Raw genomic sequence first — 15,442 nt, forward strand, 5'->3', positions numbered from 1 at the left:
AATGTCGATATTTGATTCCAAATTCGATACACCGGGAAACAACTTTGAGGAGATAAAATGACATATTTTTAATGAAAGCTACATATAACAAGGCTTTTGTACTGTATGTTAATAACATCAGCATCTAAGTTAATTTACTGAAATACTGAACTTACAGTAAGTACAGTTTTGAGGTATTTGTACTTTACTTGAGTATTTCCCATTATCTGTTACTTTATACTTTTAAGAAAACAGGGTTTTCAATAACTGATGAGTAAAGACAGACAGTATTGAGGGTGTTTCACATTCGATATAAGAAATAGGTGCGGGTGTGAAATCCAGTGCACAGCCAAAGGCAGTCTATATTATTTGTAGTAACAATATTGACAGAAATGACGTTAGGTGAGACATTTCATCACGTCTTTTATCATACATGCAATGTAATCTACTGATTGAACAGGATCTCTTTGGTCTTGGCTCTTCTTCCCCACAAAAACCTCCCAAGAATTTCTAAATCATAAACCTGACAAAAGCCTGTAACAGCTACTTATTTTCAAAGGTGAACTCAAAGTGATTTTATTGTTCTTGGGAGCATACACTAAGTGATAAACATGGATGGCATGTAGAGACTAGACAGGAGATAATAAGTAGTAAGATGTAACTACAAGTCAGATGATTTATGGGAATTTAGGAATGGGAGTTTCTGAAGGGTTTCTTGTTCATTTTGGCCAAACAAATGTGATTTTTTTGTGTGTTTGTTTTTAGTTTGTGGAGCCATTTGTTGAAGTTGTTTTAGTGTGGGGAGTTTGTATAAATGGAAAAGTTCCAACGTACTTCAAGCCAGAGACAAAAAACGTGTTTCATCATAGCAAATCAAATGTTATCATGAGTCATCGCCAGCTATCCTAATGTTGTTTTGTGCTTGTTTGGTTTGACAATGATATTAAAAGAATAAGTGCGAGATGACTTTCAGAGGATTATGAGGGAACTGAGCACCCAATCAATGTAGAGTTAATTCCATGCTCTAGCATATGAGAAACATTGGAAATTAAGCATTTAATTCTGGCTATGAACCGTCCTCTTCTACAGCTTATTAAATACTGTATCATCTCATTTTAATCCCTCCTTCTCTTGCAATTTCTTCTCAATCCTGTCCAGGTACGCCAGAGTCACTGGAGGATAAAGAGCGCCAACTTTCCACCATGATTGGTCAGCTGATCAATCTGAGGGAGCAGCTCCTCTCTGCCCATGACGAGCAGAAAAAGATGGCCGCCTCACAGCTGGAGAAGCAGAGACAACAGATGGAGTTGGCCAGGCAGCAGCAGGAGCAGGTAATGAGGCTCAGAGTGTCTTAACACAACTACTCAAGTAGTTGAGAAGGGGAAGAAAGGAAAAACAAGTGTAGGCAGTAGGTCTCTGTACAGCAGCTTTTTAGTAGCTGTCTGTGGTTTGTTTCAAGTACAGTATACAGTTTTAGCAGTAAGTTAAGTGATAAAGACAGAAGGAGGACTGTCAATGAGAGGTGGAGAGGGGTTAAAGTTGTCAGCTTCTTATAAGTTGAATTTCCACCAACCTCCAGTCATTGTGGACTTTTCTCGCTCTTCATATTACTATGCTTGAGGGATGCCTACGGTGTCATAGTTTGAAGCATCAAGCCGCTGACCCAGCTGTATTTTTGACGTGTTGGGAACAGGCTAGGACCACTAGGAACATGGTTTATCTGAGAGTTTAACCTGTTCTCTCATATAACCCTTTCCAAGTTGGACTTTGATTTAGTGATATTCTTGTTTTCCTGGTGAAGTTTGTTTGTAGAATTTCATCATAGCTAAAAAATAATGATGGCACAACTTCCACAATAAGGCCTAAGTTGTGAAATGAAAAACAACATTTTGTGTATGTGTGTATGTGTATGTCTGCGGCTTCAAAAGCTGTAGAAAAAGTTACTGATGCTGATGTCTTCAGGTGTCAGACGTAGAAAAATTAGTGTGACAGAGAAAGAGAGAGACGACCTGAGCAGAGATGTGTTTAGGTGAGCTGCTCTTTGTTTTCGCTGTTTTCTGACACGTTACTGTAGGTCGGCATACAACAGGCTCTGTTTGGACAAGTCCACACCTCCCATCACAACACATTCCACCTTTCACAGCTTCACAAAGGAACAGGGGAGATGGAGAGAGTGAAAAGAAAGACAGATTCCAATATCAGCCAGTCATTTGGCTGTTGAGACTTGATAGGATAATGCCCTACAGACAAACCCTGAGAAATCTGCCTTTAATGAAATATGACATGTGTGCAAATGGGGCGCCGCCTCCCATTCAGCAGCCTGTAATTACATTTCAGAATAAATATACTAAACGACTCCTCAAGAAAAAAAGAGAGGCAGCAGCTTTACTTCTCTGGCGCAGAGTGGGCGGGATCACGTCGTTGACATGCTGCCCCTTTAAGGATTTTAACCTCACGTGACTGGCCAGTCTCAGCTGCCCGTCACTGGCTGCCGCTCAATGCTTTAACGTTTGACTTCAGGTGTTTTTTATCAGATAATTGTACATCAAATCAACAGAGGAAGAAATAACTATGATCGCCCCTCCTGATGATGAGTGCTGATGGGTGGGTGCATGGCGGGGCTTCAGAGGCACGCAGGGTGTTGTTCGTCGGCCTCGTAAACATGTCAATCTCACAGGCTCAGAGTCAATTGAGAAATCTGTTCAGGAACTCTCCACGCTGCTAATTGTGTGAATTTGTTGTACCATCCATCAAACTGGGCTGAGAGCCTTTGAGATAATAATCAGGAGGTCAAACAGACACCTAACTTACTGCTACTGTACCTCCTTTCTGATTTACTGTGCTGACTTTGAAACATTTTTGACCTCATTGGAAGAACTCATTGTCTGTGTTTTATCTAACCTGGCAATAGAGTTTGTTTTGCTTCTTATGAAGTAAATGTTGATTGCACATTGAAATGGCCATAGAATGATGACACCATCAGTGTTTAGACTGGTTCCCAAACGTCGCTTTTTGCCACCAAGCACAAAATCTGAAGACTGACTGATGACCCAGTCTGACTGGCAGCTTTCACGTCTTCATTAGGGACTTTCATTCAGTTTTTTTTTTTTTTTATTATTTATATTGTAAAGCAGATTTTCTCCCGTAAAAAAATATTTTATTAAACAAACATATTGAGGCCAACCATTGTTCATCTGCTCAGAATTATGGAAAACACAATATAGAAATAAGACACTTTATTGTTTTATTACATTTTCTTTTTGTCTCTATGTGTGTGTGTGTGTGTGTGTGTGTGTGTGTGCAGATCGCCAGACAACAGCAGCAGCTCCTCCAGCAGCAGCACAAGATAAACATTCTCCAGCAACAGATCCAGGTTAGTAGGCAGACACACCTCCCTACCTCCCTCCACACACACACACATGCACACACACACACACACACACACACACACACACACACACACACACACACACACACACACACACACTTCTTTCATTCATTCCTCACATTTTTGAGCTGACTCCTCCTGCCCTCCGCAGACTCCCCTCATCTCTTCTTTGCTGTGTCCATCTCTGTGAGGAAGCAGTCAATTGTCTGTCTTTTCTCCTCCGTCCTGATGATCTAAGTGTTCGTTTTCCTCCTGTTCCTCCAGCTCCATTATTATTGAGTCTTGTTTGATTGGAAAACAACAATAACATGAGAGGTCGTGACCTTTTCTTTGATGCGAGAGGTTCAACAGTTACACCAAGACAGTCTTGCATGCATACTGAGGTAGCAGATACACTCACACACACACACACAACTATGGCCCAGTAATTGCCTTGGTTATGGCGGGATCATTTACTGCAGCATTGATCACTCAGCGATCAATATCCCAGCATCCTCTAGGCCTCTTCCTACTCTCTCTTTCTCTATTCATCAACATGTGTTTCCTCTCCTTACCCCATCATGCACTCCTCTCTCTGTCTGTTTCAATCAAACCTTTTATTTTACCTTTCATTGTTCCTCACAGCTCACGTTACACCTGCTGTTTCTATTTACCCCTTTTGCAGCTGCAATAAATCGAGCCCATAACATGAATTGAAGAAAACAATAAAAGCATAACAAGAAAAAGAAAAACATAAACAATCTCTCTATTACAGAGAGACATCTGCAGATGAAGAAAAAACAGTTCGTCCACACTTCTTATTATGCCTGATTCAGTTTTTTTTGTTTCCCTTGATTTACTTTTCTTCCTCTCCTTCCTACATCTGTTCCACTGTGCCACCTGATGCACTGTATATACATACATACTAACTGAGGAATTACCACCAGCTGGGAACCAAATGCTGTTAAATTTGCACACTGTGGCCGATAGCCGTGTGGGAAGTTTGCCAGCTTGTATTTCATCGTCTTTTTTTTAAGTGGTTGGATTGCTGCTAGTGAGACTGATCTGAGTCCACTTGACCGGTTCAGCCTCATCCCGTGCCACGTTTACCCCCCATCGGTCCAGAGCTTTGGATCTCCCTGTGCTCCGGAGGTGAGAGCTAGTTAACGAGGACTTGTTTCTTCTCCCTCTTCGTCTTTTTTTTTTTATTACGAGGCCCCACCCTTGGATCTTAATAAAGCTCAGATCGGACTTCATTAGGCCTCGGAGCCCCAGGGGAGAGCGAGACCATAAAAACCAGCTCCAACTCGGATCCTCTTGCACGCTGTGAAGCATGGATACTGTGTCGTGTTTGGTTTTGAGGATGAAGGGATATGCAGAAAATAGCTCTTGAGAGCAGCACGTTATCATGTAGCGCTTCACAAGTATCTGCTGTAAATTCAAGTGAAATGTACTCCCCTGTATCTCTTGGTTCACACTTATTTTGTACGATTAATTTAATTTTAAATGGCTTGAATTACTTCAATGCACAAAAGAAATCAAAACAAACACTTTGTTTTCATTGAACAGTTGCTGAATATGATACACGTCACAGCAGGGGAAACTTCTTGTTATTTTTAAAACAATAGCATTTCTTGCTGAACAAACCCAGCTCAATAGGAGCATATGGTGTATCTACTGTACAGAGGTTTAGAATTATTATGGCTAAGCTCCAGGGCTTAGTCACTGGGGTATGGGCTGTTTACGCTGTGTCGGATGTGTGTTGGCTTTAAACACACAGGCAGCGCTGCACCGGTCTGTTTCCACTTATCAAATCCAGACCTGAGCTCCTCTCAGGCCAATACTCTGAGGAGCTGACCAAATGCTACTGTTTCAGCTGAGAAGAATAGGCCTCAGTGTGGTGAAGCCACTTTTTTAGAAGTGCCTGCTGTTGTTCATATCTTAATTTGAAGCACTAAATGTTGTCCAGATGGAAAAAATAAGAAACTGAGAGAGGTTTTTGCTAGAAAAGTGGAATAGTTGCAACTCCCTGGCGAGCAGGACTTAAACATGCTATCTGTTACATCATCACAGCAAGCGTCAGTGATTAACTAGCATTAATTTCATTACTTATTATCATAAATTTTGTAAGTTTCATAAATCAGCATAAAACTTGGGTCTTATCTGTGTTTTAATTCATGAACAGAGACGATGAAAACTTTTCAGCCCGTTTCTCCAGTTCTGCCTCTCATCGTTCCGTCTTTCTCTCCTGTCTGGTGGTGTCAGTGTGTTTGTCAGCAAGTGTGCAGCATTCTAGGAGGAGGAGGGGTGTAGTTCAAAGTGACCCAGGTTTCCTGTCATGTGGTTTTAAATGGTGTGGAGAGCCAGCGGGGGATGTCCACGGGTTAAAGAAACGCTTCCGAAGGCCCCATTCTGATAGATATGGTTACACACAGGCACGCATGCACGCACAAACATGTGAGGAAACGTCACTGAACAACTGATATTGATGCACAAAATGAACAATGTGCATGCAAGCTCACACACATATACTGTACTTACACATAAACAGGCATCTGATAATAACTTAAAGTAGATACAGGTGATATTGATGCATGAAGGCACACATGTGGACAGTTTATATATATTCTCCTGGCACACACGCACAAAAACACACATATAGGCACACACACATACTACACACACAGTGGTGGTGGGCCCTTTGTGTGCCGTAGGCAGAGCGGCCCAGCCCAGCCTGGTGGCTGACAGGCATGTGTCTTTGTTAAGTCAGTTCCTATAATGGCTCTCATATGTGGCCCATTTCCTTCGGGCCCACAAAGGCACAGGCCCTAACCGCACCGCCCGGGCCCTAGCTAACGGGCTAATTAATGACTGCAAAGCCACACTCCTCCTCCTCCTCCTCCTCTCTGTTCTTCGTTTATAACTCCTCTGTCTCCTCCTTCGCCTGCCCTCCTCCTCTTCCCTCTCCGAGCTCTTGAGTGTTGTTTTCTTTTTGTTTTTACTTTTCAATTTCATCACGTTGTATTATTTTCTTCTGTGGATGATGTAGTCAGCAATCTCTTCCATAATTACTGTATATCGCCCACTGTTGAAACATCATAAGCCCACTGTTTTTGGTGTTTATGTTGTGATTAATTAAAGTAAAGAGCTTTTGACACAGAACTGGCCATGCATGACAGCGAAATGAGTTTCAACTGCAGTCATTCCTTGCGGGAAAAACTGTAACACTCATTTATGAATCATGATATATTAAAAAGCTTCTTTACAGAGTTCTCACTCCTCTAAACCCCCTCTTTCACCTCTGTTAGTCCAAATCGAAGCTTTTCTCTTCTGGGCTACTAAACCTCTGTTAAGACAAACAGGCACAAGCACAATAATCGCACACTCACACACACATGCATAAGAACTAATGGAGCAGGCAAATGGCTGTTAGACAGACAGGCAGCTCCTATGTCAGCACATACAGCTTCAGACACAATGACTCGGAAAGCCATGGAAGGCCCATAACGTCGATTGGACTCACCAGCTATGGAGAATGGCTAACTCTTGACTCTACAATGGCCCTCACTCCAGTGTATTAACCTGTGTGTTAGCCTATAGAAAAATGCTATAAGCATACAGTAATCCTGTGTGCTTCAATTAAAAATCCTCCGGTGTCATTGTGCTCACATGGGCATAGCAAGATGGTGAGAGAACAAACAGAGCGGTGTCATTATTTGTAAGTATATTACACCTATGTTCTTAAAGCTGCATCAAGCAAAGTCTGACCACTGGGGGGCAAAACAGCTCCACGCTAGTGCAAAGTTAGCTTATCAAGTGGCTATGGCTAACATGTTAGCAAACGGTCACTTAGATACCTTAGATACGCTGATATCATATATCATGATGTTAGTTTGTAATACATAGGGTACCATAGAATCAGTGTAACTGAGTACATTTACTCAAGTACTGTACTTAAGTACGACTTTCAGGTACTTGTACTTTACTTGAGTAATACTCAAGTACTTCCACTCCACTACATTTTGGAAAAAAATATTTTACTTTTTACTCACTACATTAATTTGATAACATTAGTTACTAGTTACTTTTCTGATTGCATGCTGCATCAGAGCCAAATAAGTGCATTTTTAAATTAACGCATTTTATTGACAATCAGATAACATTAATTCAGATAATCAGAATAGTAATGAACACTGTATGGATCTGATAATTGGCCAGGCTGATAATCAGTCAACCCATAGTATACAATATTTACATACATGTAAATATATGTACAATTTACTTGTATTTATACTTTTGATACTTTTAGTCAATAACTATTTGTATGGGTGACTTTCACTTTGCCAAAGTAATATTTTAACACAACATCTTTACTTTTACTCAAGTATGACTTTTGGGTACTTTATACAGCACTGCATAAAACCAGCAAACACTTCACATACTTCAGCGACTCAATAGGTCAATTGTCAGTGTCTCCCAAAACAACAAGACTGTTGCTGCATACAGTAACAGCGACACACTTTGTCATACGGTCACAGTTTGGTTAGGTTTAGGAAAACATCGTGATTTAGCTTAAAATTACTATGTTACTTCTGTAGCTTCCATTACAAACATACCTACATTACCAAAGTAACTTTCATTACCCTATGTAAGTGACATTACTTCACTATGTTAGTAAGTCTAAGTAACTCACTGACTTCTCGTTTCACTACAGACATGAACAGCGGTCTCCTGATTAAAAGTTCTGTGCTTTTTCAACCCGACAATCTGTTTCCTGACCTCCATCCTGAAAATACTTTTTGCTCCAGCTTCCCCCTGTGCAGTTCTAATAATTAATATAGCCACTAGAGGTCGCCGCCTAGTAATATACGTACATATGAGTTGTAATAAGCTTCTTTCATTTCGACTTCTATGGTTGTTTTTCTGATGAGGACAGGCTCGGAAAAGTCATCATCCAAGATGACAAATCTTCATGGCTGTGACGTTTCTGCATTGCAGCATCTTGTCCTTGAAATTCATTCACATAATTCTTTTTCATTTTTTTCATTTAATGCTGAAATCGAAGACCAAGTCTCTTGAATAAAAAACATCGTAGGTATTTTTCATGTGGATCAAGATAGTGACAAAGCAAGATTTTTACCTGTAAGAAATTGCAGATTGTTACCTCAAGTGAAGTGATGGACAACATTAAGGGACTGCACAGTCTGTACCTGCCAACTGCACAACCAGACGACTCCATTTCTTTCTTTCAACACACAGACGCACCACATACGTCCTCATTGCCCCCTAACCCTGCTGCCCGTACACAAGAGGACCATTAATTCTGAGTGTGTGTCTGCGCGTGTACACATGTTCCTTGTGCCTAGGTGTGTATGTCGATGTGTCTGGTGGGCAGTTAGAGGAAGGGGGCCTTGTGTTTTCTTAGGGGCTGAGCAGAGCGGGGCCCCCGCAGCACCACCTTCCCCAGTCCATTCATCCAGCCTCCCCCCCCCCCTCCCATCGGTAAAAGAAGATCTTTGTGTGTTTGCACTAGTGAAGCAGCCCCAGTCAGTCCCAGTGTTCCCAGAGGAATACAATGAATGGGAGCATTTTGTCCCACTCTATAACTTCCACCCCCCCACTTCTCTCTTCTTCTTTTTCTTTTTCTTTTTCTTTTTTTTTTCTAGCCGTTCGGACAGACAGACTTGTTTTTATTCTCTCTTCATTCCCTTCTCTCCTTGTCACAAGACGTCGGACGGCTGGTGTCTGTGAATGTGTATGGGAATGCCTCAAATGTGCCCTGAATTTCCAGTGTGTGTGTGTGATGAGGGCCTCTGTGACTTAAGCAACATCAGTCAGGTGAGGGACACATGTATCTGCATGCTTACCGAACAATGATAACTGTGGGTACTACAGACGTCTGATGCTTAGTTGTGGCAGAGATGTATGCTCTCTCTCTCAGACACACACACACACACACACACACACACACACACACACACACACACACACACACACACACACACACACACACACACTCACACATGACAACCTAATTCTACCCTACATTAAGTCTCATACAGCCAAAAAGTACCAAAACTTCCCATTCTCAAGGTCTACACAGAAATATAGAAAAACAAGGCGACTACACGTACAAAGTTCTGTTTCGTGAGTGGGTTGCATACAAGGATTTCAGTTATTTTCATGAAATGAAATGGTTGGAAAAAGTCAAAAGAGCCCAAATTGATATCTAACCCAAGGATATTCAATTTACAATTATTCGAAACAGTGGAAAGCAGTAAATCTCCACATTTGAGAAGCTAGAACGGCAAATGCTTTTTGCCAAATGCTTTAAACAGTTAATCAATCATCACATTTGTTGTCGATTAATTTTCTGTCGATCTTCTTACAGATCAACTAATCTCTCCAGCTCTTCAGCAAACACTCACGAGTCAAGGATGGCCCTGTTCATCCCTCTCACTCAATTTAATCATGCTCTTTGAACCTCTCTACCGCAACTCCTTTCACCCCCCCCTCACACACTCAAACATCCCAGGAGGACGGTCATCTAATTCAACAACGTGAACCCGGCAGCACAAATGCAAAAAAAACACTGTAACCACACAACATGCTGATTGTGTAAATTTGGGCTCTAATGATGAAACATCCCAGGAGGACAGTGGGAGGGGTCAGTGTGGCTAATGAATTGGTAGTAAAGGAGATGAATGGAGGTGGATGGCATTGAACAGAGGTAAAAAGGGAAATGGAGGGAAAAAGAGAGGTGTCAACAAGCGTTCATTTTTGAGAGTGACGCAGTAAAGAAAAAGAAAAAAAAAACGGGGAGCGATGGAAGGAAGGGCAGAAATAAAGATGGATAATGGAGGAAACATGACTTGAACTGAGCAGTATTTAGAGAGGCAAAGACAACATAGTGACGAACTAAGAACTGATCATTGGAGGAAGTAAGTAGATGGAGCTAAACAAACCTAAAAAAAAAATGTGGGAAGTACAAAGGGACGAAAAAGAAAAGAGAGAAAAAAGAGCAAGAGATGAAGAATCGGGACTGTCAAGACTAGAAATAAAAATAATTTCAAATTAAGAAACAGAGGAGTAAGGGAAATAAAAACATGAAAATGCTACAGAATGAGAGAAAAGAGGTGGAGAACTGATAGACAGCTATACAATGTTAATAGAAATGGCAGAATTTAATACATTTGACTGTATAACTAATTTTAGAAGTGAATTTCTTGTCATTCCTTCTGCTTATAGTGTTGAATGCGTGTAACTGATAGAAGCTAAGATCAATAAGAAGTCATTCAAATATCAATTAAATTATTATCTTATTTGTAAGAAAAGTAGATTTTTGAGTTTCATTCCAAACTCATCAAGAAATGATGCTTGATGGCCACTGACCTGACCTACAATCCCAAAGTGGAGTGTTGGAGTTGGGTACGAGACTGAAAAATCATCTTTCCAATTCTCCACCTTTAATGCCTTTAGCATGTTTGAAAAATGTGAGATATATGCCTTACTTTCAGACACGAGTGAGAAGAAATAAAAAAGAAGCAAAGACAGAGAGAAAGACAAGAAAAGGAGACACAGGAGGTAATGAGACAAACAATTTAACAGGTCAGAATAAAATGAAGAACAGAGAGAAAAATGGTGATTAAAGGGAGAGATGGAAGGGAAGAGAGTGAGACAGTCCAGTGGTTTAGTACAACCAGCCTTAATAGATTCCTGCAGGCGCATCTTTGATTTGCTCTCGTCAGTTCGAGCCCTCAGTCTTTAAGAGTCTTTCAAGCCGACATGAAAGGCGGCTCTTACTTCTCTCTGCTGTTTTAAAGGCATTTTGTTTCACATTTCTACACTTGTCTCTCAAGAATGTACATTTTTATTTGTTGTTTGGTCTCTGTTTCTCTACTCTGTCTCCTTAACCCTGCTGATTGTTTAATTCTTTAATACTTAGTGTATTTTTTCTTCTTTTTACTGTATACGAGCTGTGTTCCTGAATCTCCTGAATCCTTTTCTCTTAATGTTAATTCAACATTTTCCATTTTTAATATATTTCAATCATTTTTTATTTACTATTTTTCACTCTTTCTTTTCTCTTCATGACTGATCTTAAGAATTTTGCATTCTTTCTTTCATCTCCTTATATGACTATCCTTATATTATATTGTTCCTTTCTTCCTTTTTATCCTACCTTTTTTTCCATTTGGACCACCGTTTTTTGTTTTATATTTCTTTTTGTTGCTGGTCTTTCTGCATTCAGTGTGTATATGTGTGCAACATTTGCACATAGCCTCAATTCCCAAAAAGTTGGGATACTGTGTACGGAAATGTAAAAAAAACAAAAAAAACCCCACCCACATGCATTCATTTGCAAACGAGCTGTGTTTACTGACAAGGGTTTTACGAAGTGTTCCTGAGCCCATGCAGTTATATCCTTTATATAATCATGTGTTTCACAAAGTGGTGAACCTCACTCCATCCTTGCTTGTGAAAGACTGAAACTTTCGGGGATTCTCCCATTTCATACCCAATCATGAATCTATCACCTGTGACCAATCAAACAGGTGTTTTTGGAGCATTCCACAACTTCTTTTGTCTTTTGTTGCCTCTGTCCAAACTTGTTTAAAATGTGTTGCTGGCCTTAAATTCAGAAAAAGCAGATATTTACAAAAATCAATGAAGTTGGTGAGGTGAAACAGGGAATATATTTTCTTTGTACAGTTTTTTATTGATTAAATGTCAAAGAAGATTAGCACATTATTATGTTATGTAGTTTTTTAAAAAGCATCCCCGATTTTTTAAATTAATGACATGTTTCATGAAAGGCCTTCAAACATCTCCTTTCTCTCTCCCTCCCTCTCTCTCTTAGGTTCAGGGTCACATGCCTCCTCTGATGATCCCAGTGTTTCCTCACGACCAGCGGTCTCTGGCTGCCGCCGCCGCTGCACAGCAAGGCTTCCTCTTCCCACCAGGCATGTCCTACAAGCCAGGTATACACACACACACCCACTCAAACACACACATGCATTGGATGATTGCCCAATAGATAACACACTGGCGAGTGTTAAGGAAATATATGTTTTTTGGATTAACATTCGCCCCCCTCAAACAAAAGCTCTACGACTCTGACAGATCTCATTAACTATAAAAGAAACTCTCTCTCTCTCTCTGTCTCCCACACACGCACACAAACACTGGGATCCCAGTCTATGTTAATGAGGTGTGTCAGGTGAGGAATGTTCTGGAAATGAGCGGAGAGATTTACAAGCTCTGCTTGTTCACGTCAGGAACAATACATTGGACACAGCAAGGACTGGAATGTCTCTTTTATGGCATGCTGAAAGCATGTCAGTTGCACAACACATCTGCAACATGGAATTTCACACTTTCTCACACACACACACACACACAAACACACACACATGCACGCACAAACATGCACACACACCCAGCAATGTAGACATACAGAAAATGCAGACAGATGAATCGCTTGCATTCCCAAAAACACACTTGAAGAATTGCTTGCATGTTGCACATTTAAGCAACAAGGATTTTGCACAAACAGACACACCAAACACTTTCTATACAAGCAGAAACACTCACTTCAAGTACACCATCTGATTTGCGCCACCACCTGCTTTCTTGCTCTCTCCTCGTCCTTCACACATTCCTCTCTTCTATGCATTCCTCCAGGTGCTTGCCCGACGCCACACACCACTGACCCTTCATACTTCATACAGAAAAATTCATGTTTATTCCTACTGCGTGAGCACACACTCCCACGAGGCTGCAAAGAGAGGCAGAAATGAGGAAAGGGATTAAAAAGCCATTATTCTACACTCTCCTTTGACTTTGGTCTGTTCTCAACAAAGGCTCTGACATGGAAAGCCTTTTAGGGACAAACAGTAGGGGTTATACACGGTGCTCGTATATGAATTTATGAGTGCATCCCAATGAGGGAGCGCTGGACTTGAACTCTGCTCGCCCTGGTCTCAAGCACCCATGTGTACCGACAATGAGCGTTATTATTAACCTTCGAATAAAACACTTGTGACCCTTCATGTTTCATTTGCCATGAATAAAAACATGAGAGCAAGCGAGGAACAAGGAAGGAGACAAAAGGCGAGACAGAGGGAGAGAGAGAGAAAGAGAGAGACAGACAGAGGGCTGGCTGAAGGTAAAGAGCAGGTTAGTTCTTGTACCTCCCCCCACCTCTCTATACAATATGTTTTGTTTTGGTGTTTCAACAGGTGAGAATTACCCCATGCAGTTCATTCCATCGACAATGGCAGCTGCAGCAGCATCTGGACTCAGCCCATTACAACTACAGGTAAGATGAAAACACCTGGAAATTTCATTCAAATCACCCAAAAATCTTAACAAGACCAAGATTATCTGCATGTACAGAAAACACAGTTTTGTCATTGGAGGGAATCGACCTTTAAAATGAAACTGCACAAGAAAGGATGAGTAATGCCTTTTCACAACAAAAGGATCACACAAGCAGTGAACAGTGAAGTGTGAAAAAGTAAGGGTGTGGAGGTTGGTGGGTGTCTATTTCTGTGTGATATACACTTCACTTTCACCTGGATTTATTCCTCAACTCATAAAAACATTGCACCCAGGAAATATGTGATTTTTATAAATTTCTTTGGCAGGAACTTTTAAATTTTAGCCATGACTAAAACCCCAAAGTCCTTCCTAAACCAAAGATGTTAGACTTACTTTAACTTAAACTAAAGAAAACCTTGTGTTCAACTTCTCCTTTCAAAGCAGAGTAAAAAAGAGGTGCCGAGTTGGAAACTGTGTCAGGGCAAAGGCCAACAAAGCAAACTAAATAAGTGCCTCTTCAGTATATCTACAATGATAACTCGAGTGAGTGTTTCACACATCGAGCCATGAGGGTGAGGGTTTGTAGAGTGACAAAGTACATATGGATCTAATCTTGAGGGTGTAACCAGCAGGCCAGAACCCAAGAAAATTGTGCAGAAGTGAGTTGATAAATAGAAAAGACAGTCAAGATAAGAAGCCTTGGCAAATTAAATGAAACTCCTTCTTGTTCTAACCTCGCCCGCAGTTCAAGGGGGCATAACAACCTGCAACAATTTCAGAGTTAGAAAAAACACTTGCTTCCAATCAAACAACACAAAAGTGATTTTATCAGTACCTGGTGCATGAAACCTTTTTTTACTTCTCAGAGGAGATCAAGAGGCCAAGGCTAATAGAAAACCTGCTGAGTGTCTAGTAGACTTTCTTCAAAAAACGCACTTGCAAAAAGGAAGCTGCATGAAAAGTGGTAATCACCATGACAGAAGGTCTAACTTCAACAACAAAAAACAGGTGATCTCTGGAAAGTGCAGATTCCAGGCCAATAAAATACCATTAAATTGAAAAACAAAGTTGCTACTATAATTAGCCTTTGAGACCAGTAGTATTTCTGACTTTGGTTCTTCTCCTGCACTGTGTTGCAGTATACATTATGCATATAAATACCCTCCAAAAACATCGATAAGAGCAAAATGATGATGTTTGAATGGGTGGGAAACACAAATGGAAGCTGGAGGAGGCCCAACATGCATGCATTTCTTTATGAATTTGAATCAAGTTAACTTTTTTCAATAAAACAACATGACACTATGGTTAAAAATGAAGCTTTATAGCCCGACGCTAACATGCTAGAGCGCTTATCTCCTGCCTGTCAGCTGTGTGAGACAAAAGCTGTTATGATGAATCACAGAGGAATTCCGCCCCACCAGCGCAACACCTGGCCCAGGCAATTCATCAAATATTTTATTGCCGCTTGACACCTGTGGTTTGAGAATAGCACTTATCCATAATGGTTATCATTGAGCATATTTGCAAAGAAAAAACAAAGTGAAACAAAAACAAAAAAAAGAAAAGAAAAATGGAATCGTTACTCCCTAAAGGCTGTTTGGAATTTCTCAACACGGCCCCGTCACCCCTCCTGCTGTACCTACTATCAGAGGAAAGAACAAAAGCCCTCAAAAGCTTTTTCACTGGCAAACAATGTTGCTTCATCATGTCAGCCATTACCATAGCATGGCTTTTGGATGTTACAAGAATCCTTATCTCAGTTTATTCAAT

At 40.7% G+C, this 15,442-nt stretch overlaps 1 protein-coding gene across 2 annotated transcripts in view; it reads left to right on the top strand.

Annotated features, from left to right (window-relative positions):
- Positions 1-15,442, top strand: part of LOC141001389 (transcription factor SOX-6-like) — a 120,819-nt gene that overhangs the window by 71,985 nt on the left and 33,392 nt on the right. For both annotated transcript variants that reach the window (XM_073472452.1, XM_073472453.1), the window contains exons 6-9: positions 1,138-1,310; positions 3,284-3,352; positions 12,207-12,327; positions 13,588-13,667. In XM_073472452.1, coding sequence (XP_073328553.1) covers positions 1,138-1,310; positions 3,284-3,352; positions 12,207-12,327; positions 13,588-13,667 — 443 coding nt within the window. The remainder of the gene's footprint in view (positions 1-1,137; positions 1,311-3,283; positions 3,353-12,206; positions 12,328-13,587; positions 13,668-15,442) is intronic.

This window comes from Pagrus major, chromosome 8 (assembly GCF_040436345.1).
Source record: "Pagrus major chromosome 8, Pma_NU_1.0".
Taxonomy (NCBI): domain Eukaryota; kingdom Metazoa; phylum Chordata; class Actinopteri; order Spariformes; family Sparidae; genus Pagrus; species Pagrus major.